The sequence below is a fragment of the Chrysochloris asiatica genome, unplaced genomic scaffold (genome assembly GCF_000296735.1).
Source record: "Chrysochloris asiatica unplaced genomic scaffold, ChrAsi1.0 scaffold00102, whole genome shotgun sequence".
In the NCBI taxonomy this organism is placed as follows: Eukaryota; Metazoa; Chordata; class Mammalia; order Afrosoricida; family Chrysochloridae; genus Chrysochloris; species Chrysochloris asiatica.
In genome coordinates, this window is record NW_006408620.1 from 107,844 (window position 1) to 133,790 (window position 25,947).

A 25,947-nucleotide genomic window follows, 5' to 3' on the forward strand; every position below is an offset into this window, starting at 1 on the left:
TGAACCTTCGCACCTCCACAAGTAAGCTGTTATTATCCCAATTTTATAAATGAAGAAACTGAACTCCTTAGAATAAACTGAAGAGCCAGAAAATTCCCTGGGATAGCTGAGCTTGTAATTGTTCCACAGATAAAAGCCCCTGTTAAAGATGAAATCACAACCAGAGTTTTAGATTGACATTTATTAATGTTGTATATTTCAGGCTGATTCTAAAACTTTAGAAATAGCAAGCATTTACTGTGTGTGTGTGTGTGATTGTTTGTGAAGCCAAATAGTTTATGTGGGCCCACAGAAAAAGAAAGCTCATAAAAGAAATATAATTGCTTTTCATTATATCAGTAAGGGTGACATATAATGATTAGGATCAAATAGACTATATTTTATTATAACCAACGAAAGACAAAAATTATGTCACATTTTAGTTTGCATCATATTTGATTTTTATTTTGTTTTTTCAAGATCAAGAAACAGAAGAAAACCAGCTGCCAGTAGTCTCCCTCATGTCCCCTCCCAGGGGCTAGACCCCTCCCTTTAATACCATAGACCTGTTTAGCCAGTGTAATGGAGTCTTATACAAACGACCTCATTATTCAACATTTCACATTTACGACAAAAGGAAAAAATGTACTATCCACCTCGTGTGAGCATTAACAATGTAGACCTGGCAGTAACACAGGATGAGGAATGAGGCCAGAATAATGCTGACTTTACTGATTAAGGATATGTGTCAGTTTAGCTGGGCCATGAGGCTCAGCAGGTTGGCATTTAGGTAACGATGAGGTGTCCTCCTCTGTTTTGTGATCTGATGGGGCCATCCACCATGTTTGCATAATGCCAATTTTATCTTGTTTTTTTTTTTTTTAACTACTATCCACTTCTGAATCTATTTTTTCTCCTCCTTTTCCTTTTTTCACCCTTCAGTTTGCATCATATATGAATCATAAATTTCTCTCTGTTCTTTTTTTAGAAAGAATGCTATTAAGCTATCATTTTCATACTATAACAGTCACCAATTTTTAGTTCTTTTACATTATTATTTTTAGCAAATTTATTAAGTTGTGTGATCATTACCACAAGCCACTGTCAGAATATGTGCATCACCTGAAAAAGATTTTTCATGCCTGTTAAAAATTCATTTTTATTACTGTAGCCAACCATAGACAACAACAAATACTCCTGTGCTATTTCCAGATATTTCATGTAAATGGAATCATATAGTATGTCAACTTTTGTATTTGTCTTGTTCCATTTACAGTAATGTGTTTTTGAGATTCTTCTATGTTATATTTAGTGTTTTTGTCCTACTGAAGAGTATTTCATTATATAGATGTACCACATTGTGTTTATGTATTATTCATCAGTTGAAAGGTATTTAGGTTATTTTAACTTGTTATCTGTTATGAGTAATGCTGTTATGAACATTCATGTACAAAGCTTTGTGTGGACATACATTTTCACTTTCCTTGGTGGAATTCCTGGGTCATATTCTAGGTTTCACTTGTTAAGAAACTAGCAAAGTATTCGCCACAATTTTACATTCCCACCAGCAATGTTACGAGGATTTCAGTTTTCCCACATCCTTCATGTTTTCTTGTTAATTGCCATTGAGTTGATTCTGACTCACAGTGATCCTGCATAGGATTTCTGAGGCTTTCATTCTTCGAGGGAGCAGAAAGCCTCATCTTAATCCCTCAATCAGAGTGGCTGGCGGACTCCAATCTTGGACCTTGTGGTTCACAATCCTGTGCCTATCTATGAAGACTTAGCGCTCAGAAAGACTTGGATAGAACTTTGAATATAAATGATAATGGCATTGTGTGTCACTGGGGAAGGAACAGATTTCTCAATAAGAAAGTATATTATCCATAGCAAGGCAATAAACAATGGGCCATACTCTGTACAAGACACAGAAATTCTAGATGGATAAAAGAGATACGCAGGGGAAGCAACGTTCAAAAGTGTTAGGAGAAAATATATTTTAGAATATTTTTTAACCTCAGGGAAGGCAAAACACTCTTTAAAGGTTCAAAAAGCACTAAACATGAAGAAAAGTTTGATAATTTAACTACATTAAAATTAAGAACTCTTTCTATTTAAAAAACAAAATTCTAAAGAAAACAAAAATCCTCACAACTGGACCAATAAATTACATCATGATAAATGGACAAAAGATTGAAGTTGCCAAAGACTTCATTTTGTGTGGATCTGCTATAAACACTGTGAAAGCAGTAGTCAAGAAATCAAAGACTGTATTGCAATAGGAGAATCTGCTGCACAAGATCTTTTTAAAGTGTTCAAGAGCAAAGATATTAGTTTAAGGACTAAGGTGTGCCTAACCTAAGAAATGGTATTGTCAGTCACCACATAATGCTTGTGAAAGCTGAATAATGAATGAAGAAGACCGCAGAAGAATCTATGCATTTGAATCATGGTATTGAAGAAGAACTTTTAAAGTGCTATGGACTGTCAGAATAACCAACACATCTTATGTTGGAAGAAGAACAACCAGAATGCTCCTTAGAAGCCAGAATGGCTAGACTTTGCCTTTCATACTTCAGACATATTATCAGGAGGGAACAGTCCCTGGAGAAGGATAAAGAGGAGAGTCAACCATCAGCACTCATGGAAGCAGCAGTCAAGAAATCAAACAGCGTGTTGCATTAGGCAAATCTGCTGCACAAGACCTCTAGAGTATTCAAGAGCAAAGGTATTAGTTTGAGAACTTAAGTGCACCTGACCCAATCTATGGTATTTTCAATAGCCTCATTTGCATGTGAAAGTTGGACAATGAATAAGAAAGGCCCTAGAAGAATTGATGCATTTGAGTTATGGTGTTGGAGAAGAATATGAAAGGTACCATGGACTGCCTGGAAAACAAACAAATCTGTGTTGGAAGAAGTATAATCAGAATGCTCCTTAGAAGCCAAGATGGCCAAACTTTGTCTCTCCTACTTCAGACATATTATCAAGGGGGACCAGTCCCAGGAGTAGGACATCATGCTTGGTAAAGTGGAGGGTCAGAGGAAAAGAGGGAGACCCCCAACAAGGTGGGTTGGCCCAGTGGCAGCAGCAGGGCACTCAAACATAGCAACAATTGTGAGGATGGCATAAAACCAGGTGGTGTTTCGTTCTGTTGTACATAGGGTCGCTATGAGTCGAAACTGATTCAACAACACCTAACAACAACAAAGAACTCTTACAACTTAAAAACAAAAAAGCAAAAGAATAAAAACAAAAACGATTAAAAGAGGAACAAAAGATTAGAATAGACATTTCTCCAAGAAGACACAGAAATGACCACCATGCCCATGGAAAGATGCTCATCAGTAAGTGGGAAATGCAAATCAAAACCACATTGAACTATCACTCCACACTAAGATGGCTAGAAAGAAAAGAATAGGTTTTGATGAAGATTTAGATGAGTTGGAACTCTCCGAAGTTCCTGTTGAGAATATTATCAGATGCAGCCATCATGGAAAACAGTTTGGTTGTTTCTCAATAAGTTAAATATAGAATGGCCATATCACAGAGCAACTCCACTCCTAAGTATATACCACCCCTGGCCCCCCCCAAAAAAATGAAAGCAGGAGTTCAAAAAAATGTGTACTGCTCACAGTGGCCCAAATGTGAAAATAACTCAAATGCCCATCAGTTGATGAAGGGGAAAACAAAATGTGGTACAATTTATCCCCTGCTCTGTTATCTAGCAGTAAAAACGAATGACTGATACATAATACAGCCCTTATGAATCTTGAAAACATGGTACTAAGTGAAGAAACCAGATGTATGTATATATAGGCAGAACACGCGAAGACACAGCAGTAGAAGGCAGATTGGTCATTTCCTGGGAAGGAAGGAAGAAGTGTGAGTGTTTGCTGAATGGGCACAGGTTTTCTTTGGGGGGTAATGACTATGTACTGAATCTACACAGTGGAGACGTGTCCACGACATTGTTAATGTACTAAAGACACTGAATTGTACCTTTAAAATGGTTTGAATGGTAAATTTTATGCTATGTGTATTTTACTGCAAGGAACCAAATAAATAAATTGCATATCTACACATTGGCACAAATCAGTCAGAATACATAATTCTTAAGAATTTTTCTCAGGATTTTTTTTCTCATCTTCACATCTCAGCGATGTCTCTTATTGTCATTTCAGGAATTCAACTGTTTATGTTAGCTAAGTTTCTCTGTATCAAGGTAAAAAGCTGTCAGCTAATGCTCATTTTCATATTAGATATTTTGTTGCTGTCTTGGCATATGAGAATACTTTCCTGATTATGGGTGGGGGGTTTCTCTCGCAAGGTCTATAAAGATACTTTGCATCCCCATGTTAGTGACTTTATTGTTGTTAAATCTGTGGAGTTGGTACTGACTCATCTCAACACTGTATAAGCTTTCCAAGGCTGTCAATCTTTTCAGAAACAGAAAGCTTCATCTGTCTCTGACAAATCGTCTGGTGAACTCGAACCTCCAACCCTGTGGTTCACAGTCCAGTGTTTATTGTGAAGAGCCATCGCACTCCCTATAATAATGACTGAATATATAGTTAAATAGATACTTTTATTTTCTATGCTTTATTTGATTACTACACATTCTCTTCACAAAGGTTCAGTGTTTGAAACTCATTGAATTTAGGCAGCGGTCGTCTTTCAGAAATAACTGACAGACACTAAGGGGAAACAGTGACAGGATAACTTTTAAAATATAAACATCAGGGAAGATCAAATAAGAGAAAATATAAGACATCAACTTTTTATTTATCCTATAGTTTTCTCAATCTTATCTAAAGCTCATTTGAACCTGTATTTATTACTATTCAGCGTTATCTTATACATCAGTTTTTAAATCAAACCTCTCTTTTTTTATCCTCAGTTACTGAAAAGAATGTCTATAGCTTTGAAGAACATGGTATTGCAAAGTTTTTGATTGCATTGGCCATCATGGGCTTATTTTTTCTCCTCTTGATTTTATGTCTGGAGTTTTCATTCTGGAACCTGAAAATCTTTCTCTTAAATAAAATTATTCCTAATGTCTTCCAGATATTCATGAGAGTTAACAAGGTGAGTTACTAGCATGAACTTTGGATACAACTTGTTGTTAAGTGCCGTTGAGTCGGTTCCAACCCATAGCGACCCTGTACAGGGTTTCCAAGGCTGTAAATCTTTACGGGAGCAGAAAACCTCATCTTTCTCCCACGGAGCAGCTGGTAGTTTCCAACTGCTGATCTGAAGGTTCGCAGCCTGATTCGTAACCACTGTGCTACCAGAGCTCCTTAGATACAACTTAAGACCCCTCAATATTAGGACAGTAGGTATGGATTTACATGTATCTTCCTTTATTACCGGGTAAAGAAAATGTCCAATAATGACAGCAAGCCCCAACAGGGTCCCAGGGAAAGTAGAAGTTTTTGTCTTAGTTTGGGCGTCACAGTTCTGAGCCATGGGTTCTGGCCAGCAAGGGAATGTTCATGTGTAGTGGACCAACTACCACGGGAAGCCCTATGTAGCAGCTACACTGCCTCTGGGGCACTTTGATTACTATTAAGAAATTGACTTCTTTAAAACTGTGTAGTATTATATGACTTCATGGCCTCTAGCTTTCAGAGTTATGATTATTGCTTTATATAGTGTTTGTGTTGTGACACGGAGTTGGTTCCGACTCATAGCAACCCCCTATAGGGTTTCTGAGGCTGTAAATCTTTATGGGAGCAGAAAGCCTCATCGTTCTCCCATGGAACAGCTGGTAGTTTCGAACTGTTGACCATGAGGTTAGCAGCCTGACTCGTAACCACTATACTACCAGGGCTCCTTATTGCTTTATATAGCTCTCAAAATTTCATAAATTTCAGGATTTTCCTAGGATTTTAAAGATTACAGCAAATCCCCAGGTTACAACATCTGATTTACGGACAACTCAGCAGCATAAGTAGAGAGATGACCATGTATGGTTGAGAAGGTGACACCAGCATGCCTTTCTATAAACATTTTGTGCCATGTTTCAACAGAAGTTGATTGGTTTTTATAAAAGTGTGCTTGTAGCTAGTTATAATAACAGAACAGTTCTCAGAAGTCCAGCTTGCTTGTATCAGCTTAACTACAGGGCTAAAACTATACTCATTTGCCTTTGAAGCTTCTAATGTGTTCCTGTCAGAGCTGTCACTATTATCCAATGACAGTGACGCTTAAATCACAAGGTTTTGTCAGAAGTGCTCCAAGCATGTGCTGTTGCATTTATTGCTGCCAATGTTTTCATAGCCACTGATTTGGTCAAACTCTGTGGTGTTCGATCTGTAATACTGCAGTAATCAGTATTAAAGCATTAAAGGAATTAAAGGAAAAGACGGGGGGACAAAAAGGCTTCTGTTCAATTGTTTATAATGTAATTTAATCTTGAAATCTTTTACAGTTTTGTTGTTAGAAGTCATATAATCTTAGCAATGTTACATTTTAAGCAATATACAATGGTATTTATCACCTATAATTCTCTAATTGAGATGTGTAATAAACAGTAAGTACTAAGGGTTGTATATCATCTGATGTGGAAGAAGATCTAGGAAGTAACCAACCCCAGAGCATCACTGCTCGTACTTGCCCTTTAATGCTGCCTGAACTTGCTCTCACTTTAAATGACTGAGCCAAGCCCTCCTCCCAACCAATTCTTCATCACAGCATTTCCATCATTGAAAAGGCTTCAGGCTGAATGAGAACCCTATGCACTTGTTCCGACTTACCTACAAATTCCACTAAAAGACACAGGTAGGAATGTTCTATTCCTCTTCATAATCACGGGACTGTCTGTCAGAGATCAGTTCATTCCTTAAGAGAATCCCTCTGGTCTTATTAAGTCTCCACCACTCGTCTGTCAGCCCGTCGTACTGTGATGGCTTGTGTGTGGCTATGACGCTGGAAGCTAGGCCACTGGTATTTTGAATGCCAGCAGGGTCACCCACAGGGGACAGGTTTCAGCTGAGCTTCCAGACGAAGACTCAGGAGAAAAGAGGCAGACTATTTTCTAATTATTAGCCACTGAAAACCTTAGGAATAGCAATGAGACACTGTCAGGTAGTACCAGAATGTTGGATATTGAAACATGATAAATAGCACCAGAATGTTGTCAAATATAGTGTCAGAAGATGAGCCCCTCAGCGGGGAAGGCATTCAAAATACGACTGGGGTAGAGCTGCCTCCTCAAAGTAGGGTTGACCATGATGATGCGAATGGAGTAAAGCTTTCAGGACATTCATTTCCTAATGGGGCACAACCCAAAATGAGGAGAAACAGCTGCAAACGTTAATAATAGGAACATGGAATTATGAAGTATGATTCTAGGAAAATTGGAAGCTGTAAAAAACGAAATGGAACGCATAAAGATCAATGTCCTAGGCATTAGTGAGCTGAAATGGACTGATATTGGCCATTTTAAATCTGCCAAACACACGTTTTACTATGCTGGGAATGAAAAATTGAAGGAGAATAGTTTTACATTCATCCTCAAAAAGAGAGAGACCCCCAATGAGAGGGATTGGCACAATTGCAGCAGCAACATGAGGATGGTGCAGGACCGGGCAGTGTTTCGTTCTGGTGTTCATTAGACCCTTCCGAGTTGGAACCTACTTGACAGCACCTAACAGTGGCAATACTGGAACATCTCTCGCACAGAGAAACATTGCCCTACAATACATCTGTCTGCAACTGTTGGGTTCTACCCCAGGGTAATTCTGGCTCTCAACCGTACGTTTTTGTTAGGCTGCATATTTCTAATGTTTCAGGAGAGAACATATACTGAGACCATAATGGTACCTCCTGTCTCCTGTGTTCTCTTTAGTAGAATAGAATTACTCAGAATTTTAGTTCCCCTTACAGATTGATAATGAATCCCTAGCACTACATAGTGGGCAAAAGTCCTATTTCTACATACGTTTTCCCCAAAACCCAAGCCAATTCAACCATTTAATTAGAGGAAATCTGGTCAACACCTGGCACTAGAAATAAATGAAGTTTGTGAAATAGGAAAAAAAAAATGTTTTTTACCCTAGTGCTTAAGACAATCATGGGAGCATCGTGGCTCTGAGAGATAAGTACTGAGCTACAAACTACAGAGTCAGCAGTTCAAGTCCATCGGCTGTTCCTCAGGAGAAAGATGAGGCTTTATGCTCCTGCAAAGATTGACTGCCTTGGAAGCCGTATACCGGGTTGCCATGAGTCAGAACTAACTTGATGACACTTAACAATAACAAGACAATCATATGCTTTACTGTGCCAGGAATGCCAAATTGGAGAAGCATGTCATTACATTCATCACCAAAAAGAGCATTTTAAGATCTATCTTGAAGTACAGTGCTATCTGCGATAGGATGATAGCCATATTACCCATATTATACAAGGAAGATGGGAGTTCTGATGTGGCACTGTAGAGTAAGCACTGGACTGCTAACTAAAAGGTCAGTGGTTCAAACCCATCAGCCACTCCTCAGGAACTCTATACAGGGTCACTATTAGTTGGAATAAACTCTACGGCACTTAACAAGAAAGACAAGTTAATACCATGATTATTCAAATTTATGCACTAACAGTGATGAAGAAATGAAAGAATTCTCACTTCTTCAGATGCATTGATAATTACTGATGATTGGCACTTGAAAGTTGGAAACAAAGAAGAAGGATCACTAGTTGGAAAATACGGCCTTGGTGATAGAAATTAAGCTGGAGATCATATGATAGAATTTGCAAGAGCAATGACTTAGTCATTGCAGAACCTTTTTTTCAACAGCATAAACAGCAACTCTACAAGTGGACCTTGCCAGATGGAACACACAGGAATCAAATTGACTACATCTGTGGAAAGAGATAATGGAAAAGCTTCAATATCATCAGCCAAAACAAGGCCAGAGGCCGACTGTGAAACAGACCATCAATTGCTCATATATAAATTCATTCTGAACTTGAAGAAAATTTAAACAAGTCCTTAAAAGCCAAATTATGATCTTGAATATATTCCATCTGAATTTAGAGATCACCTCAAGAGCAGATTCAGTGCATTAGACACTAATGACCAGCTCTTCGAACAGGTTCATCATGGCCACCGAAGCCAAAGCAGAACAGACCCACATTGTATAAAATTTAGGTGGTTCAGAATACTAACCAATATGGGAAAAATTATGGGCCGAGGCCCTGGAATGAGAGACTCGGAAGAGGTGCCACGAGCTCGCTCAGGACCCTGACATGGCACTGGACACAGTCAAGACTGTGGACACAGCACACATACAAAGTGGCCCGCTGAGCTGCCATCTTCAAGCTGGGTACCACTGTTTTAGAATCAGTCTGTCAAGAGATTTGGTTGCTAGGCAACACACGGTGACCCTGTTTTCTAAGAGGGAGATTACGTTTCCAAAAGCTCTTCAACCTCTCATTTTCCCCGTTTCAGTTAATGTCCCAGTTCACCCACATTTTAAACATTCTGGCCCATTCCAGTGATGCTTTATCAGCCAAGCTGAAAAGATTCAAAGTTCTGGATAAGAAAGATCTGGGTTCAAACCCCACCACCACCACTTACTAGCTGTGTGACATTGGGCAAGTCATTTAACCTGTCTGAGCTTCATTTCCTTCCTCTTTACTATGAAAACTATTGTTACAGCTAAACACTTGGCTAATGAAAGGTTGGCAGTTCAGAGGTACCCAGAGGCACTGTGGAAGAAAGGCCTGATGATCAGGATCTGAAAGGTGAAAGCCTGTGGAGCACAGCTGCGTCACCACGAGTTGGAATCCAGTGATTTCTTATTCTCCACAGCACGTAACACCATAAATGATGTGCTGGGGTGGGCCACCAAGTCAGTTCTGACCAGAGTGACCCTGTAAAGGGCTTCCGAGGAGCAGAAAGCCTCAACTTTCTCCCATGGAGCAACTGTGATTAGTAGTCCAGTTCTTAGCCTACAGTCCCTCCAGGGCTACTTCAAATGGTCAGTTGTAGAGAATTCATTGATTAACAAAATTATTCTGTTGAATATTAAATGTCAAGGAAAACATATTCATGATACATAGTTATAGCTCCAAACAATGTATCAGAGTTGGTTTTAAAATATTTTTTTTCAAGTGTTTAATGTTCAAACACATATAATGAAAAGAATGAAGGATATCTAACTAACAATATTGCGTGATTTTGATTAGTTTTTTTGTATTCCTATGATGGATATGTTACTTTGAAATCTAGAAAAGCATTTGTATAGTAGAAAAATCAAAATGAATAAAACAATTGAACTGAAAGATTTAAGTTTTAGAAACTATTACATTTATGCACAATCCTTCAGTAACAGTGGTCTGAATAAATGCATAGGGTGTGGGAGGGAATTGGACTCTATCTACACATATATGTAGGTTTGACAGAGGATATTTGTACATGTGTATCTACCATTGCTTCAAATATATCCCCGAGGAGCATACAGGGGGCAAAGTTATAAAAACTTCTTAGATATAAATACCTTTAGGGAGTGAGTCACAGGTGCTGGGAACTAAGACCATGGTCTTGGGAGACACCAAGGTCAATTGGCATAAAGACAAAGCTCTACGTCCTGCATTTGTGAGTAGAGATCAAGGTCTTATAGGCTCATGAGAAGTCATCTAAGGTACAGCTATTGGTCTCTGCCCGGATGAAAGAAGAGTGATGAAAATTGAAGTCTCTTGGAAACTGTTAGTCCAATGGTCTAGTGAACCACGTGGGCATCAGTCTCTATGACCCTGAGACCAGAAGAACTAGATGGTGTCTTGCCACTACTACCAACTGCTCTCTCTGAAAGGAATCACATTACAAGTCCTGGAAAGAATCGGGGGAAATGCACGACAAAACTTCAAACCATAAAGAAGACAAGATTTTCAAGTTGGACAGAGACTACTGGAACCCCTGCTACGGGCCTTAGTCACTCTTCAGATCGGAAAATGAACTCACCCCCAAGGCTTGATTTTCTGTAAGGGGAGCAATAAAATAATAAAAATCACTCAGTTAAAACCAGATATCTAATACCTAAGAATTCTTTACACCTGTGACCTTTGTCTTAAGTGAGTCCACTCACCTTAGAATAATCAGCTATTAGAGATCCAAAGGGCGGCACTTACCCAAAGACAGTGCTCAGAAGGTTTAGGAAAAAAGGAGGAGTACAGCAAATACAAGGTGGAAATTGTTATTGTTGCTGTTAGGTGCCGTCAAGTCGGTTCTGACTCATAGCGACCCTGTATAGGGTTCCTGAGGTGCAGCTGATGGGTTTGAACTGCTGACCTTGTGGTTCACAGTCTAGTGATGTTCTATAGTGAGGATTGCAATCAATGACATGAATCAAAATGTATCTAAATTATTGAATGGAAAACTAATCTGCTCTGTGAACTTTTACCCGATTCACAAAAGAAGTTTAATAATTTTAAAAGTTCATGTAAGTTACAGGCAGTGTTATTGTAATTGGCATGAATGAATGAAGAGTTTTAAAAAATAAAAAGAATACATTTGGGCATGAGAGTTGAAACAATTGTTAGAAAGACTCTTAGGCGTTACACCGTTTCTGACATCTTTGAGAGTACCCCCTCAAGTCAGTTTGACTTGGTCACTCACTTTAAACCAGATATCTAATATGTAGGGATTATTTACATCTGTGACCCTTTGTCTTAACAATATAGGACATCATGTCCAGCACTGTAATTGAGGAATCTGAGGATGAAGATGTCGAAAATGAAAGGAAGAAAGTTCTGGCAGTGTCTCATACATTGCAAAATACTCCACTGTTTCTTAAAGAACTTACAAAGGTAAAGTTATTCAATGATGCATTGTTACAGCGTTAGCATATCTTCCCTGTAAAAAGTGTATTGGTGGTATTACTAATGAATTGCAGTTCTCTTGAAAATAGTCTCCTGGTGTGGCTTTATAGCATCAGCACGGGACTGTGAACCACAAGTCAGCAATTCAAACCCACCAGCTGCTCCTTGGAAACCCTATACAGGGTTGCCATAAGTCAGAACCAACTCATAGTGACCCTGTATAGGGTTTCTGAGGCTTTTTTCCCCCTTAATCTTTTAGGGAGCAGAAAGCCATATCTTTCTTCCACAGAGCAGCTGGCATGCTTAAACCGCAAACCTTGTGGTTTGCAGCCCAGTGCTTATGGTATGGAGCCACCGTGCTTCCCACATATATATCCATAAAGCGCAGTAAGATATGACTAGACTGTTAACCACAAGAGTGGTGGTTCACACCCACCAGTCACTCTTTGGAAACCCTATATAAGTCGCTGTGACTAACAGGGTGTGGTCCTGTAAGATGAGCACATGACTGCAAGATCAGTTTGAACCACAAGGTTGGTGGTTCCAACTAACCGCTTGCCGCTCAAAAACCCTATACTGTGTTGCTATGAGTTGGAACCAACTAAAGGGCACTTAACACCACCAACATATATATAGAGAGAGAGAGAGAAAGAGAGAGAGTGTGTATTCTGGTGTGGCACTGTAGGATAAGCATTGGACCAAGAGGTCTGTTTGAACTGCAAGGACGGCGGTTCAAACTCACCAGTCACTTCTCACTGTAAGTCGGAACTGGGACTTAGAGGGAAGGTGAGCTAAATATATATACATGCACACACATAATCTTGGAGTGGCGCTATAAGACGAGCACTGGACTGCTAATCACAAGGTCAGTAGTTCAAACCCACCAGTCACTCGTACAGTTTGAACCATTGACTTTGTTGTTAGTAGTCCAGTGCTTATGCTACAGCACCACACCAAGACTATATATATATATGTTGTTAACAGCCTTCAAGTCGGTTCTGACTCATAGCAATCCTGTGCAGTGTTTCCGAGGAATAGCTGCTGGGTTTGGACCACTGACTTTGTGGTTTGCAGTCCAGAGCTGATCCTATAGTGGCATCATGGGTTAGGTGTTAGACTGCTAACCTCAAGGTTAATGGTTCAAACCCATCAGCCATTCTGCAGAAGAAAGATGAGACTGTCAACTCCCTTAAAGATTTACAGCTTCAGAAGCCTGTGACCCAGTTTACTCTGCCCCATGGTGGTGGCAGTGGTGGTGTGCAGGGGGCCTCATTTCCGACTCAGCGTCCCTGCGCAGGGTTTCGGAGGCTGCAAATCTTTATAGGAGCAGAAAGCTTCATCTTTCTCCCTCAGAACTGCTGGTAGTTTCAAAGTGCTGACCGTGAGGTTAGCAGCCCAACTCGTAACCACTATGCTACCAGAGCTCCTTTGTATATACAAGGGGAGGGGAGAGAAGGGGAGGCTACAAAGTTCATGGAAAAGCTTCATTTCCTTTTCCATTTTCCGTGAACATTTTGAAATCTCATCTATGTATGTGTGTGTCGTTTTATATATATGTGTGTGTGTATGCATATATATTCAACTGGGAATTCATGTGTTTATTTGTTTATGGAGTCCTGGTGTGGCACTCGGGATTAATGTGCTGGACCACAAGGTCAGTTTGAACCACAAGGTCAGTGGTTCAGGCTCACCAGCCACTCCTCAAAACCGTATACAGGGTCGCTATGAGTCTGAACCGACTCAATGGCAGTTAACAACAACATGTGTGTATAGATAGATAGATACAGGTATAGATTATACATTATTGAGTGGTACTTAAGTGCCATTGAGGAACAACAGTTTCCAGGAGCGACTGGTGCGTTTGAACTCCCGACCTTGTGGTTCAAACAGACCTTGCAGTCTGGTTCTTATCCTACAGCGCCACAGCAGGACTCCATTATACATCTGCTTATACACTCACATGTTCACAGTGAAATGGAGACTTGAAGGGAGAAGATCTCTTGTGAGACTCTCCATGAGGGGCTGAGGTTTTGCCTGTGGCTGACCCACAACCAGTGGTTGAATACATTGTGGGTTGTTCTTTTTCCCTCAGATTTATTACAAGTGTCCGGTCATAACGGCTGTGAGAAATATTTCACTTGTAGTCAAAAAGTCTGAGTGCTTTGGATTACTTGGATTACAAGAAGTTGGAAAAACTGCTACCATTAAAATGTTGACTGGCGAGGAGCCCATCAGCTCTGGAGTTGTGTTCATTGATGGCATTAACATAACTGAAAATATCAGAGAGGTAATTTTGATCCTCGCCTTTGCCTTGGTGTTGTGAGGGAGGCTGTTCACCTGGAAACTAGGGGGAGACATGGAAGCAAAGGCTGGGGGGCATTGGTACATGTATGATGGGGCTTCGAAACGTTTGTGGAAAAATAGAATGAAAGGTAATGAAAAATGTCCACAAACGTTTCGAAGCCCCATCTTATGTATGTATCATCAAATATAAATGTATTTTCTCTTTTATTAGACAAAAGGGAACAGTCTATACACACTCTTCTGGACCTCACAACATTACTGCCTACATGTGGTTATATAAGTTTGTACTACACTAGCAATTTGCGGGGGTCCTGGTGTGACACCGTAGGATAAGCATGGGACTGTAAACCATAAGGCCAGCAGGTCAAACCCACCAGCAGCTCCTACTGAGGGTTGCTGTGTGCTGGAACCAACTTGACGGCACTTAACAACAACAGAAACAATTCGTAAGGTTGCCTCCTGCCTGGAGTGATCAAAACACAGTGTGTTATCAGTCTTTGGGATTTTTGCCAGTCTAGGAGATTTTTTTTAATAGTCTGTCAATATAGTTTTACTTGCTTTTTCTCTAATTATGAGTGATATTGCATAGCTTTTTGTATATTATAGAGTCAGTCATAATCCCTGACCTGTTAACTGTGTAAAGAATACTCTCTTCCTGCCCTTTACACAGTTGGCGGGGGTGGGGGAGTGGTTGGGTTTTGTTAAGTATCGCGGAGTGGGTGAACATTTACAGAACACATGAAGAACTCTCGCTAGCATTTCTTGCAGGCCTAGTCTAGGAGGAATGAATGTCCTCAGCTTCTGTTTGGCTGCTAATACCTTGGCTTTACCTTAGTTTTTGAAGGACAGTTTATTTCAGGTAATGGAATGATGTATGTATATATATATATATATATATATATATCATTCTACATATACTTAAAGAAATCAAATAACAGAAAGACAAAAACAAATGTATATATTCATTGGTGATGCTGAGTGCCATCGAGTCACTTCCGACTCATGGAGACCTTGTACAGAGTTTCCGAAGCTATAAATCTTTGTGGGAGGAGAAAGCCTCATCTTTCTCCTGGTATATATATGTGTGTGTGTGTGTATGTGTATTATATATATATATGTGGTGGTTATGTGCCGTGGAGTTGGTTCTATCTCGTAACGACCCTGTGTAGGATTTCCGAGGCTGAAAATCATCTTTCTCCTGCAGAACGGCTGATAGTTTTGAACTGCTGTCCTTGGGGTTAGCAGCCTGACTTGTAACCACTATGCTACCAGATATATATATATTATTGTCATTAAGTGTTGTTGAGTCTATTCTGATTCATAGTGACCCTGTATAAGGTTTCCAAAGAGTAGCAGGTAGGTTTGAACCACCAGCCTTACAGTTAGCAGTCCAGTGTTTATCCTACAGTACCACACCGTGACTACACACAAGTCCTGGTGTGGCACTGTAGGCTAAGCACTGGACCACAAGATTGGTTTGAGTCACAAGGTCAGCAGTTCAAATTCACCAGCAGCTTCTCAGAAACCCTAGAACCAACCCGATGGTGGCACTTAACAATTACGTGTGTGTGTGACTGACTTCTGGTCTCCAAAGTTTCTGATGAGAAATCAGCAGTTGATCTTTTTGAGGACCCCTTCGATGGTACACTGGCTTCCCTTGTGCTGCTCTCAGGATTCCGTCCTTATCTTAATTTTCATGAGTTTGATTACAATGCATCTTGCTGTGGGTTTCTTTGGATTTATTCTATTTGGAGGGTTTAAAGCATCTGGAATTTCTGGATTCAACTCACTAGCCAAGTCTTGTTTCTTTATTTAGGTCTGGGAATTCTCTATGATTATCTCTTGGGAAATTCTTTATAGACCTTTACTATTATCACTGTATTCTGAAATTCCAAAACTTGTAATGTTAGATGAATTAATCCAATCACACATTTCCATTTGACTTTGTTCACTTTTTCTTTGTTCTTTTTTCTTGTTTGTCTTGACTTAATAAGGTCAGTTACTCTGTCTTCTAGTTCACTTATTCTATCTTCTGTCTACTTAAATCTATTGTTGAATGGTTCTCTTGTGTTTTCTAATTCATTTATTTTTTAGTTCCAGTTTTTCCTTTGTTTGTTTCTCAATATTTTCAAACTCCTTATAGGGCTTCTCATTTTGTTTCCTGATCTCCATTCATCTTCCCCCCCCCCCCCAGATTATTATTTGATTTATTTAAACATATGTAGCATGATCGTGTGGAAGGATTCTTTTGTTTTCCATTATCCTGGTCTCAATAGGAGACACTACCTTTTCTTTGTGTTTTTCATTTTATTGAAACAGCTTGCCTTATGACGCTGTCTGCTTTATTATTATTGTTATTGTTGTTGTCTATGTGGCATTTTAATATCTTAATTGTGGTCATTTGAAATGTGAAGTTCTGTGTATTTCAAGAAATTAATTTTCATAGGTTAACTCCATTATGGAGTCCTGGTATGGCACTGTTGGGTAAGCACTACACTGCTAACCACAAGGTTGGTAGTTCAAATCCACCAGCCACCCCTTGGGAATCCTATACAGGGTTGCTATGACTCCAAACTGACTCCATGGCACTTAACATTTAACACCACCACTATCTTCTAAATTCCACTAGAGGGCACTCTGGCCTTTTGGTTCTTGCAGCACTGCGCAGTTCTGTCGGGAGATTATTCTAATAGGAGACTCTGAGGTCCTAGTGAGATGCTGTATGATAAACATTGGACTGCAGGGTCAGCAGTTCAAAGCAACCGCCTGCTCTTGGAATCCCTACACGGGTCACTGAGTCAGTACCAACTCGATGGTATGCAACAAAACCATAAGTCTAATTAGGAGCCCTGGGGGTGCAGAGGTTAAGCATTCAGCAGCTAACTGAAAGGACAGTGGTATGAACTCAACAGTTGCTCTGCCGAAAAAATGATGTGACAGTCTGCTTCTGTAAAGACTGGAAACCCTATAGGGCAATTCTATCGATCCTAGAATCAGCTCATCAGCAACAGGTCTGTTTCCACAGGTTTTGGTCGTGTTGGAAATTTTTGAGTCTCCGAGTGCTTACTTCACTCGTGAAAGGGTCCCTTGCCCAGATGTCTGCACTTCTGATCCCAGATTTCTTCCCTTCCCTTTGTGGGGTTAAAGCATGGCTTTCCATCCCTGACTCATAGCACATGCAATTAGTAGACAGGAGGGACTCTAGCCACGAACCACCTATACATGTGGCAGTGCACATTTCTATAGACATATTGGTGTGTGCTATAAATATAACCATGTTTATAACAGAGCAAACAGGGCCACAGGTACATAAATGTCTTAGCCATAACCAAACGCTAGGTGAGAATGAATCACTGGGCGTGGAGACTTGGGACCATAGTCACAGAGGACATGAAGGTCAGTTGGCATAACATAGTCACCAAGGAAATTCTATACATTTGTGAGTAGTGACTGAGGTCTTCTACGCTCGTGAGCAGCCATCTCAGATGGCTACTATTAGTCTCTCCATCTTGGACGCTAATGAGAGTGAAGACAATGGAAAGCACATGGAAGCAATAAGTGTGAAAGGCTGATGGACCACGTGAACCAGAGTTTCCACCAGTCTGAGCTCAAAAGATGGTGCCCAGCTACCACTGCTGACCACTCTGAAAGGGATCACAGCTGTTGTTGTGACATGTCATCGAGTCAGTTCCAACTCACAGCAACCCTGAGGAGCGGCTGGTGAGCTTGAACTGTTGACCTTGTGGTTCAAGCCAACTTTGCAGTGTCCAGTGCATGTATTAACCCACAACCCCACACCAGGACAGTAGAGGGTCCTAAACAGAGGAGAAGAAAAATGTAGAATAAAACTCAAAATATATATTTTCTAAAGACCAAGTCTCATAGAAACTGGTAGAACCCCCAAGACTGTGGTCTTCAGTCACTCTTCAGGCATGGAACTGAACCTGCCCACATGGCCCAACTTTGATCCAAACAGTAGAGTGGATTATAGAGTTTTCAGCAACACCAAGGAGGTCTGCACTCCTTAGAACAACCAACCATATGAAATCAAAAGGGCAGCATTTATCCTGGAGTAAACCTCAGAAGACAGGAAGGGATAGAGAAGAAAGACAAATAAAAATGGTAAACACTGGGAGGAAGTGGGCAGAGTGCTGTTACATTGTGGGTACAGTACACAGTGTCATGAAGTGCAAAATGTGTGTGAATCGTTGAATAGAAAACAACTTGCTCTGTAAAGCTTCACTCAAATCACATAAAGTTATATATTTTAAAAAAGATATCTAGATTCATACCATAAACTCTGTCTGCTCTATGAAATAGCAATTTAATTATTTTAGCCTTCATTGGTTAAAATTTTTACATACAGAGAGAGAGAGAGAGAGAGAAGAGCAGGATTATAGTTGTTATCCTTGGGAGGATTCATGGTCCAAAAGAAGCTATTAGCCATTACTGGAAGTGAGATCTTATCTATTATTTTAATTGATTCAGTATATTGGTTTTCTTCCCATTGATTCTTGGGTAGGCCATTTCATCTATCAAAACAAAACAAAAAGTCCTTCTTGGACACATGAAAGTGCACAATGTGTGTATGTTGCAAAGTCCAGTTAGGGGTAGTAGTATTCCATTTTACTACATTGAGCTGCAAACATTCTGTAGACTGGAAGAGGTGTAAGTCTTAGTAGGAGCTTTATGGGACTCAAACATTTTTAGCAGCATGGGCTGGAGAACTTCTATCTCATCCATGTGGACTGAATGCTCAGTGAACTAGTTGACTTGAATCTATTGCTTATGATTGTCTTTTAATTCAGATTAGGTCAAGAATTGGCTATTGTCCTCAGTCCGACCCCTTATTGAACTACATGACAGGTCGGGAATTGCTACTCATGTATGCCAGGCTGTGGGGGGTCCCTGAACCAGACATTTATGCGTATGTTGAAGACTTTTTGTATTCGATGCACCTGGAGACCCATGCTGACAACTTTATCCACACATATAGGTGAGAGACATTTTTTCCACTGTAATCATGAAGCCACCTACGGTATTTATGCTTTTTGGAACAAATGCCTACAAATTCAATCAGAGCCCCTCCATTCCACAGAAATAATGACTATGAATGAACATAATGTTCAGCCAGTGTTGGTCTATCCAGAATAAGGGGGATCCCAGTGCCATGAGCTCACCCTTTTGCAGATAAGAGCTATATATAACCTTTGCATTCTTTTTATGGAATAAAAAGAACACCTTCATCTCTGAATCCACATGGTTCTTTGTCTCTAAAGAACAAAAACCTGTTCCTAATAATATTACTGAAATCAATGTTTTAAAGCTATGTCATTAGAAATTAATTGAGACACGTGTCCATACATACACACCAGAACTTGATGCTTTACTAGGCATATCAACTCAACACTCTGGATGTCTGGGAAAATTCTTTCCTGTTAATTGATGACATGTGACTGCAGTGGGTTAAGCATTGGGCTGCCATCCACAAGGTCTGTGGTTCAAACCCATGAGCTGCTTCTTGAGAGAAAGATGAGGCTGTCTGCTTCTGTAAAGATTGAGTCTTGAGAACCCAAAGGGCCAGTTCTGCTCAGTACTAGGGGCCTCTATGAATTGGAAGTGACTCGACAGCAGTGGGTTGGGTTGGGTTGGGTTGGGTAGGGTTAGGTTGGGTTGGGTTGGATTGGGTTGGGTTGGGTTGGGTTGGGTTGGGTAGGGTTGGGTTTGAACCCTTATACTCTTTTCCCACTTTTTTTCTTTGGCCATAAAGTAAAGGAAGCAAACGTAGACTGAGTACCGCTGTTGCCCTCATGGGAAGACCTTCAGTTATCTTCCTGGATGAGCCATCTACTGGCATGGATCCAGCGACCCAACACCTTCTGAGGGACACAATTACACAGATTTGTAAAACTGGCAAAGCTATCATTATCACATCCCACAGGTATGGCCCATTGAAATGCTTAGTTGAGAGGTATCTGGATTGCTAATAAAGCTAGAAATATGAGGTTGCCTAAGCTTATGAACAACTCAGGAGGTACTATAGGTATAGAGACTGATTCACCTAAAGGGGCCACTTTGTCTGTGAAAGAGTTCTAAGAGAAGAGGAGAAGTCAGAGAGCTGTTTCTATTGTGGACTTTTTGATGTGTAGCTCTGTAGGATAAACACTGGACTTGTGGTTTGAACCTCTGATCTTGTGATTCAAACTCACCAGCCACTCCTCAGAAACTCTATATAGGGTGGCTGTGAGTCGAAACTGACTCAGCAGTACTTAGCAACAACAACAACATAACTGAATTTTAAAATCTTTTTCTAACATGACCTACCATTGCAAAGGTGACCTTCTAACCCTGACTTGTTTGAACTACAGAATTGTCCCTCTAAAAGAAAGCCTCTCCAACTGAAACTCCTTTGTCTCCATAGCACGGAAGAATGTGAGGCCCTCTGTACCAGGCTAGCCATCATGGTAAAAGGGAGGTTCATGTGCCTAGGCAGTCCTCAGCACCTCAAGAAAAAATTTGGTAATGTATATACCCTGAAAGCCAAAGTTGATGTGAAGAAGGACGAAAATAAACTTAAGGATTTCAAGGAATTTATTGCAACAACTTTTCCAGGTAATATGTGTAGGAATGACGTGTGGCAATTGTGCTGAGTCATGCTTGTATGCTGAATAATTAGCACTGACCTGTGAGCTGCTGGTGTTGATTGTGATATTACATTAAGTTTCTCTGGGAATCATTTTTTCTGTGAACATCCTGTCCCTGACTATGCTAAGGAACTGTCACAAAACAGCAGGGACTGTCAATCTCTTGTAGGAATCAATAAGAGAAAATTGTTTATAAGGATCCATCTAGAGTTACACCATTAAGTATGTTGTTGCTGTTGTTGTTAAGTGCGCTTGAGTTGGTTCCAACTCATAGCGACTCCATTTCTGGATTTAAACCAATGATCTTGTGGTTAGCAGTCCAGTGCTTATCCTACAACACCATGCCAGGATTCTAAATCATTAAATATAACTCTATTATTTATCCTTGACGTTTTTTAAAGTTTCTCCTCTCTTTGAGCATGGACTCTCTGCCATTTGATTTACGTCAGCCAGGCAATGCTTATGAAGTGCCAATAAGAAGAATAGGCTTCCTGTTCTACTTTCAAGGAAACAGTCTGGATGGATTGTGTCACATAGCAGTGCCTTATTCTGCTGCTGCATGCTCCCATCAGTGAACTGTTTTCTGGGCACATGGTCCAATACCAGCTGGGCACAGTCAGCTCCCATTTCTTTCTGTACCTACTACCTTATCTTACTGATGAAACAGAAAGGCCACATTTCAATGCAATCCTGTTGCTTGTGTCTTCTCCACCTCCACCATTCGTCTGTCCGTTTGTCAGATTGCAGTAGCTTGCATGTTGCTGTGATGCTGGAAACTAGGCTACCAGTATGTTGAATGTCAGCAGGGGCCTGTGTGGTAGATAGGTTTCAGCTGAGCTTCCAGACTAAGACAGACTCAAAAGGAGGAGAGGAGAACTACTTCTGAATGTTTAGCCACTGAAAACTGTATGGATAATAGTGAAACACTGTCAGCACCAGAATATTGAATATTGAAACAAAAGAACACCAGAAGATTGTCAAATATGGGGCCAGAAGATGATCCCCTTAGGTTGGAAGGCTCTCAAAGTATGACTGGGGACGACCTGCCTCCTTAAAGTAGAGTCGACTGTGATGACACGAATAGAGTAAGACTTTTGGGACATTCATTTGCTCATGGGGCACAACCCAGTGAGGAGAATCAGCTGTAAACATCCATTAATAATTGGAACATGGAATGTATGAAGTATGAATCTAGGAAAACTGGAAGTTGTCAAAATTAAATGGAACACGTAAACATCAATATCCTAGGAATCAATTAACTGAAAAGGACTGGTATTGGCCATTTTGAATGTGACAACCACATGGCTCACTCTATTGGGATGACGAATGGAAGAAAAATGGCATCATCAAAAAGAAAATTTCATGATCCTTCTTGAAATATAATGCTGTGGTAGGGTAATATACATACACCTACCAGAAAGACCAGAGTCCTGGTGTGGCATTGTGGGTTAATGCACTGGACTGCAAAGTCAGTTTGATCTGCAAGGTCAGCAGTTCAAGCTCACCAGTCATTCCTCAGAAACCCTATACAGGGCTGTTATGGGTCACTTAACAGCAACAAGGAAGACCAGTTAGTACCACTATTATCCAAATTTATGCACCATCCATTAAAGCCAATGATGATCAAATTTATGAATTCTATCAACTTCTTCCGTCTGAATTTGATTAAACATGGACTTAAGATATATTGATAATAACTGGCAATTGGAATCAAAGGTTGGAAACAAAGAAGAAGGATCAGTAGTTGTAAAATATGGCCTTAGTAACAGAAATGATGTCGGAGATCACATGATAGGATTTTTCAAGACCAATGATTTAGTCATTTTAAATACCTTTAAAAAAAAAACATAACAGATGACTATACACATGGAGGTACAAGAGCTGAACAGAAAATTTCAAAGGTCAGCTCAAGAAGACAAAGTCAAATATTACAACAAAATGTGCAAAGATCTGGAGTCAAAAAAACAAAAGGGAAGAACACGCTCATCATGAACATGCTCCGCTGGGAGAACTGAAGAAAAAAATCAAACCTCGACTTTCGTTATGGAAGGATTCTCTGGGCAAATTATTGAATGATGCAGAAAGCATCAAGAGAAGATGGAAGGAATACACAGAGGCACAGTACTAAAAAGAAGTGGTTGATGTTCAACCATTTCAAGAGGTAGCATATGATCAAGAGTCAATGATCCTGAAGGAAGAAGTCCAAGGTGCACTGAAGGCATTGGTGAAGAACAAGGCACCAGGAATTGACGGAATAAAATTGAAATCTTTCAACAAAGTGAAGTGGCACTGGAGGCACTCACTTATCTATGCCAAGGAATTTGGAAGACAACTATCTGGCCAGCTGATTGGAAGAGAACTGTATTTGTGCCCATTCCAAAGAGAGGTGACCCAATGGAATGCAGAAATCATAGGACAATATCACTGATATCCCATGCAAGTAAAGTTTTACTAAAGATAATACAGAAACGGCTGCAAGCATACAATGACAGAGAACATCCAGAGGTTCAAGCCAGATTCAGAAGAGGAAGTGGAACAAGGAATATCATTGCTGATGACCGATAGATTTGGGCTGAAAGCAGAGAATACCAGAAAGATGTTTACCCGTGCTTTATTGACTATGCAAAGGCTTTCAGTTGTGCAGAGGATGACAAGCTATGGACAACATTGCAAAGTATGAGTATTCCTGAACACTTGATTGTGCTCATAAAAAATTTGTACATAGAGCAAGAGGCAGTTGTTCAAACAGAACCTGGGAACACTGAACGGTTTAAAATTAAGAAAGGTGTGCAGCGGGGTTGTATTCTTTCACCATACTTATTCAACCTGAATGCTGAGCAAATAATCCAGGAGGTTGGGTTATATGAAGAAAAACATGGCATCAGGATTGAAGGAAGACTCATTAACAGATAGATTTGTTGCATTCAACACGGATGGTCAAAAACCAGAAGCGTTGTGGGATGTCAACAAGAACATCATACAGGAAGAAAGCAAAAGATCATTAAGAAGACAAGAAAGAAAGAAAGAAAGGACCAAATGGATGTCGAAAACTCTGAATCTTGCTCCTCCAGCAAATGAGGAGGTAAAAGAGCTGAACAGAAAATGTCAAAGGGCAGCTCGAGAAGACAAAGTCTGATATTATAATGAAATGTGCAAAGATCTGGAGTTGTTAAACCAAAAGGGAAGAACACACTCAGCATTTCTCAAGCTAAAAGAACTGAGGAAAAAATTCAAGCCTGGACTTGCAATTCTGAAGGATTCTTTGGACAAAATATTCAATGGTGCAGAGTGCCAAATGAAGATGGAAGGAATAAAAAGAGTCACTGTACCAAAAAGAAATGGTCGGTGTTCAGCCATTTCAAGAGGTAATGATACTGAAAGGTGCTCTGAAGGCATTAGCAATGAACAAGTCTCCAGGAATTGATGGAATGCACAGAGAAATCTTTCGACAGACTGATGAAACACTGGAGGCTCACTCATCTATGCCAAGAAATTTGGACAAAATCTACCTGGCCAACTGATTGGAAGAGATCCATCTTGGTGCCCATTGCAAAGAGAGGTGAGGCAATGGACTGCAAAATCATCAGACAACATTAGTATTTCTTACAAGCAAAATGTTGCTAAAGAAAATTCCAAAACAGCTGTACCAGTACATTGATAGGGAACTGCCAGAGGTGCAAGACAAATTCAGACAAGGATGTGGAGCAAGGAATATCATTGCTGACATCAGGTGGATCTTGGCTGAAAGCAGAGAATACCAGAAAGATGTTTTGTTGTTTTTAAGTGCCCTTGAGTCGGGTCCAACTCATAACGACCCCGTATACAGTTTATGAGGAACAGCTGGCAAGTTTGAAACGCTGACCGTGTGGCTCAAACAGATCTTGCCATTCAGTACTTTTCCTGTGGTGTCATACCATAAGGATGTTTACTTGTGCTAAACATTGACTATGCAAAGGCTTTGACTGTGTGGATCATGACATGCTGGATCATTGCAGAGAATGAGTATTCCAGAACACTTCATTGGATTGAACTAGGCAAATCTGCAGCACAAGACCTCTTTAAAGTGTTCAAAAGCAAAGATATCAACTTGAGGATCATGGTGCACCTAACCCAAGCCATGGTATTTTCAGTTGCCTCATGTGCATGTGAAAGTTGGACAATGAATAAGGAAGGCCTTAGAAGAATTGCTGCTTTTGAGTTATGGTGTAGTAGAAGAATATTGAAAGCCCCATGAACTACCAAAAGAACAAACAGGTTTGTGTTGAAAGAGGTACTACCAGAATGCTCTTTGGAGGCCAGGACGGTGAGATTTTGTCCCTCATACTTCAGACATATTCTCAGGAGGGACCAGTCCCTGAAGCAGGACAGCATGCTTGGTAAGTGGAGGGCCAGTGATAAAGAGGAAGGTTTCTTGATTGCTGCTTCTATAAGCACTGACTATGGATACAAGCAAAATGAAGTCATTGACAACTTCAATCTCTTATCCATCTATCATGATGTTATTTATTGGTCCAGTTGTGAGGATTTTTGTTTTCTTTACATTGAAGTGCAACCCATAACGAAGGTTGCGGTCTTTGTTCTTTATCAGTAAGTACTTTAAGTCCTCTTTACCTCCAGCAAGAAATGTTGTATCATGTGTATGTCACGGGTTGTTAATGAGTCTTCCTCCGATCCAGATTCCATGTTCTTCATATAATCCAACTTCTTGAATTATTTGCTCAGCATACAGATTGCATAAGTATGGTGAAAGGATACAACCTTGACATACACCTTCCCTGATTTTAAACCATTCACCATTCCCTTGTTCTGCTTGAATGGCTGTCTGTTGATATATGTACAAATTCCTCATGAGCACAATTAAGTGTTCTGGAATACCCATTCTTCACAATGTTATCCGTAACTTGTCATGATCCACACATTCGAAAGCCTTTGCAAAGTCAATAAAGCACAATTATGCATCTTTCTGTTATTCTCTGCTTTCATCTAAGATGCATCTAATATCCACAATGATATCCCTAGTTCTACCACCTCTCCTAAATTTGGCTTGAATTTCTAGAAGATCCTTATCAATAAACTATTGCAACCGTTTTTAAATTATCTTCAGCAAAATTTTAATTGCATGTGATATTAATGTTATTGCTCGATGGTTTACTCATTCTGTTGGGTCACCTTTCTTTAGAATGGGCAATCAGTTGAC

The 25,947-nt window shown here is 40.1% G+C and overlaps 1 protein-coding gene across 1 annotated transcript in view; it reads left to right on the forward strand.

Annotated features, from left to right (window-relative positions):
- Nucleotides 1–25,947, forward strand: part of LOC102819775 (ATP-binding cassette sub-family A member 3-like) — a 56,892-nt gene that overhangs the window by 26,991 nt on the left and 3,954 nt on the right. The window contains exons 7-15 of the mRNA XM_006867233.1: nt 4,880–5,071; nt 6,757–6,770; nt 11,665–11,790; nt 13,895–14,089; nt 18,915–19,102; nt 19,877–20,047; nt 20,528–20,725; nt 22,640–22,651; nt 25,427–25,433. Of these exons, the coding sequence (XP_006867295.1) occupies nt 4,880–5,071; nt 6,757–6,770; nt 11,665–11,790; nt 13,895–14,089; nt 18,915–19,102; nt 19,877–20,047; nt 20,528–20,725; nt 22,640–22,651; nt 25,427–25,433 (1,103 nt within the window). The remainder of the gene's footprint in view (nt 1–4,879; nt 5,072–6,756; nt 6,771–11,664; nt 11,791–13,894; nt 14,090–18,914; nt 19,103–19,876; nt 20,048–20,527; nt 20,726–22,639; nt 22,652–25,426; nt 25,434–25,947) is intronic.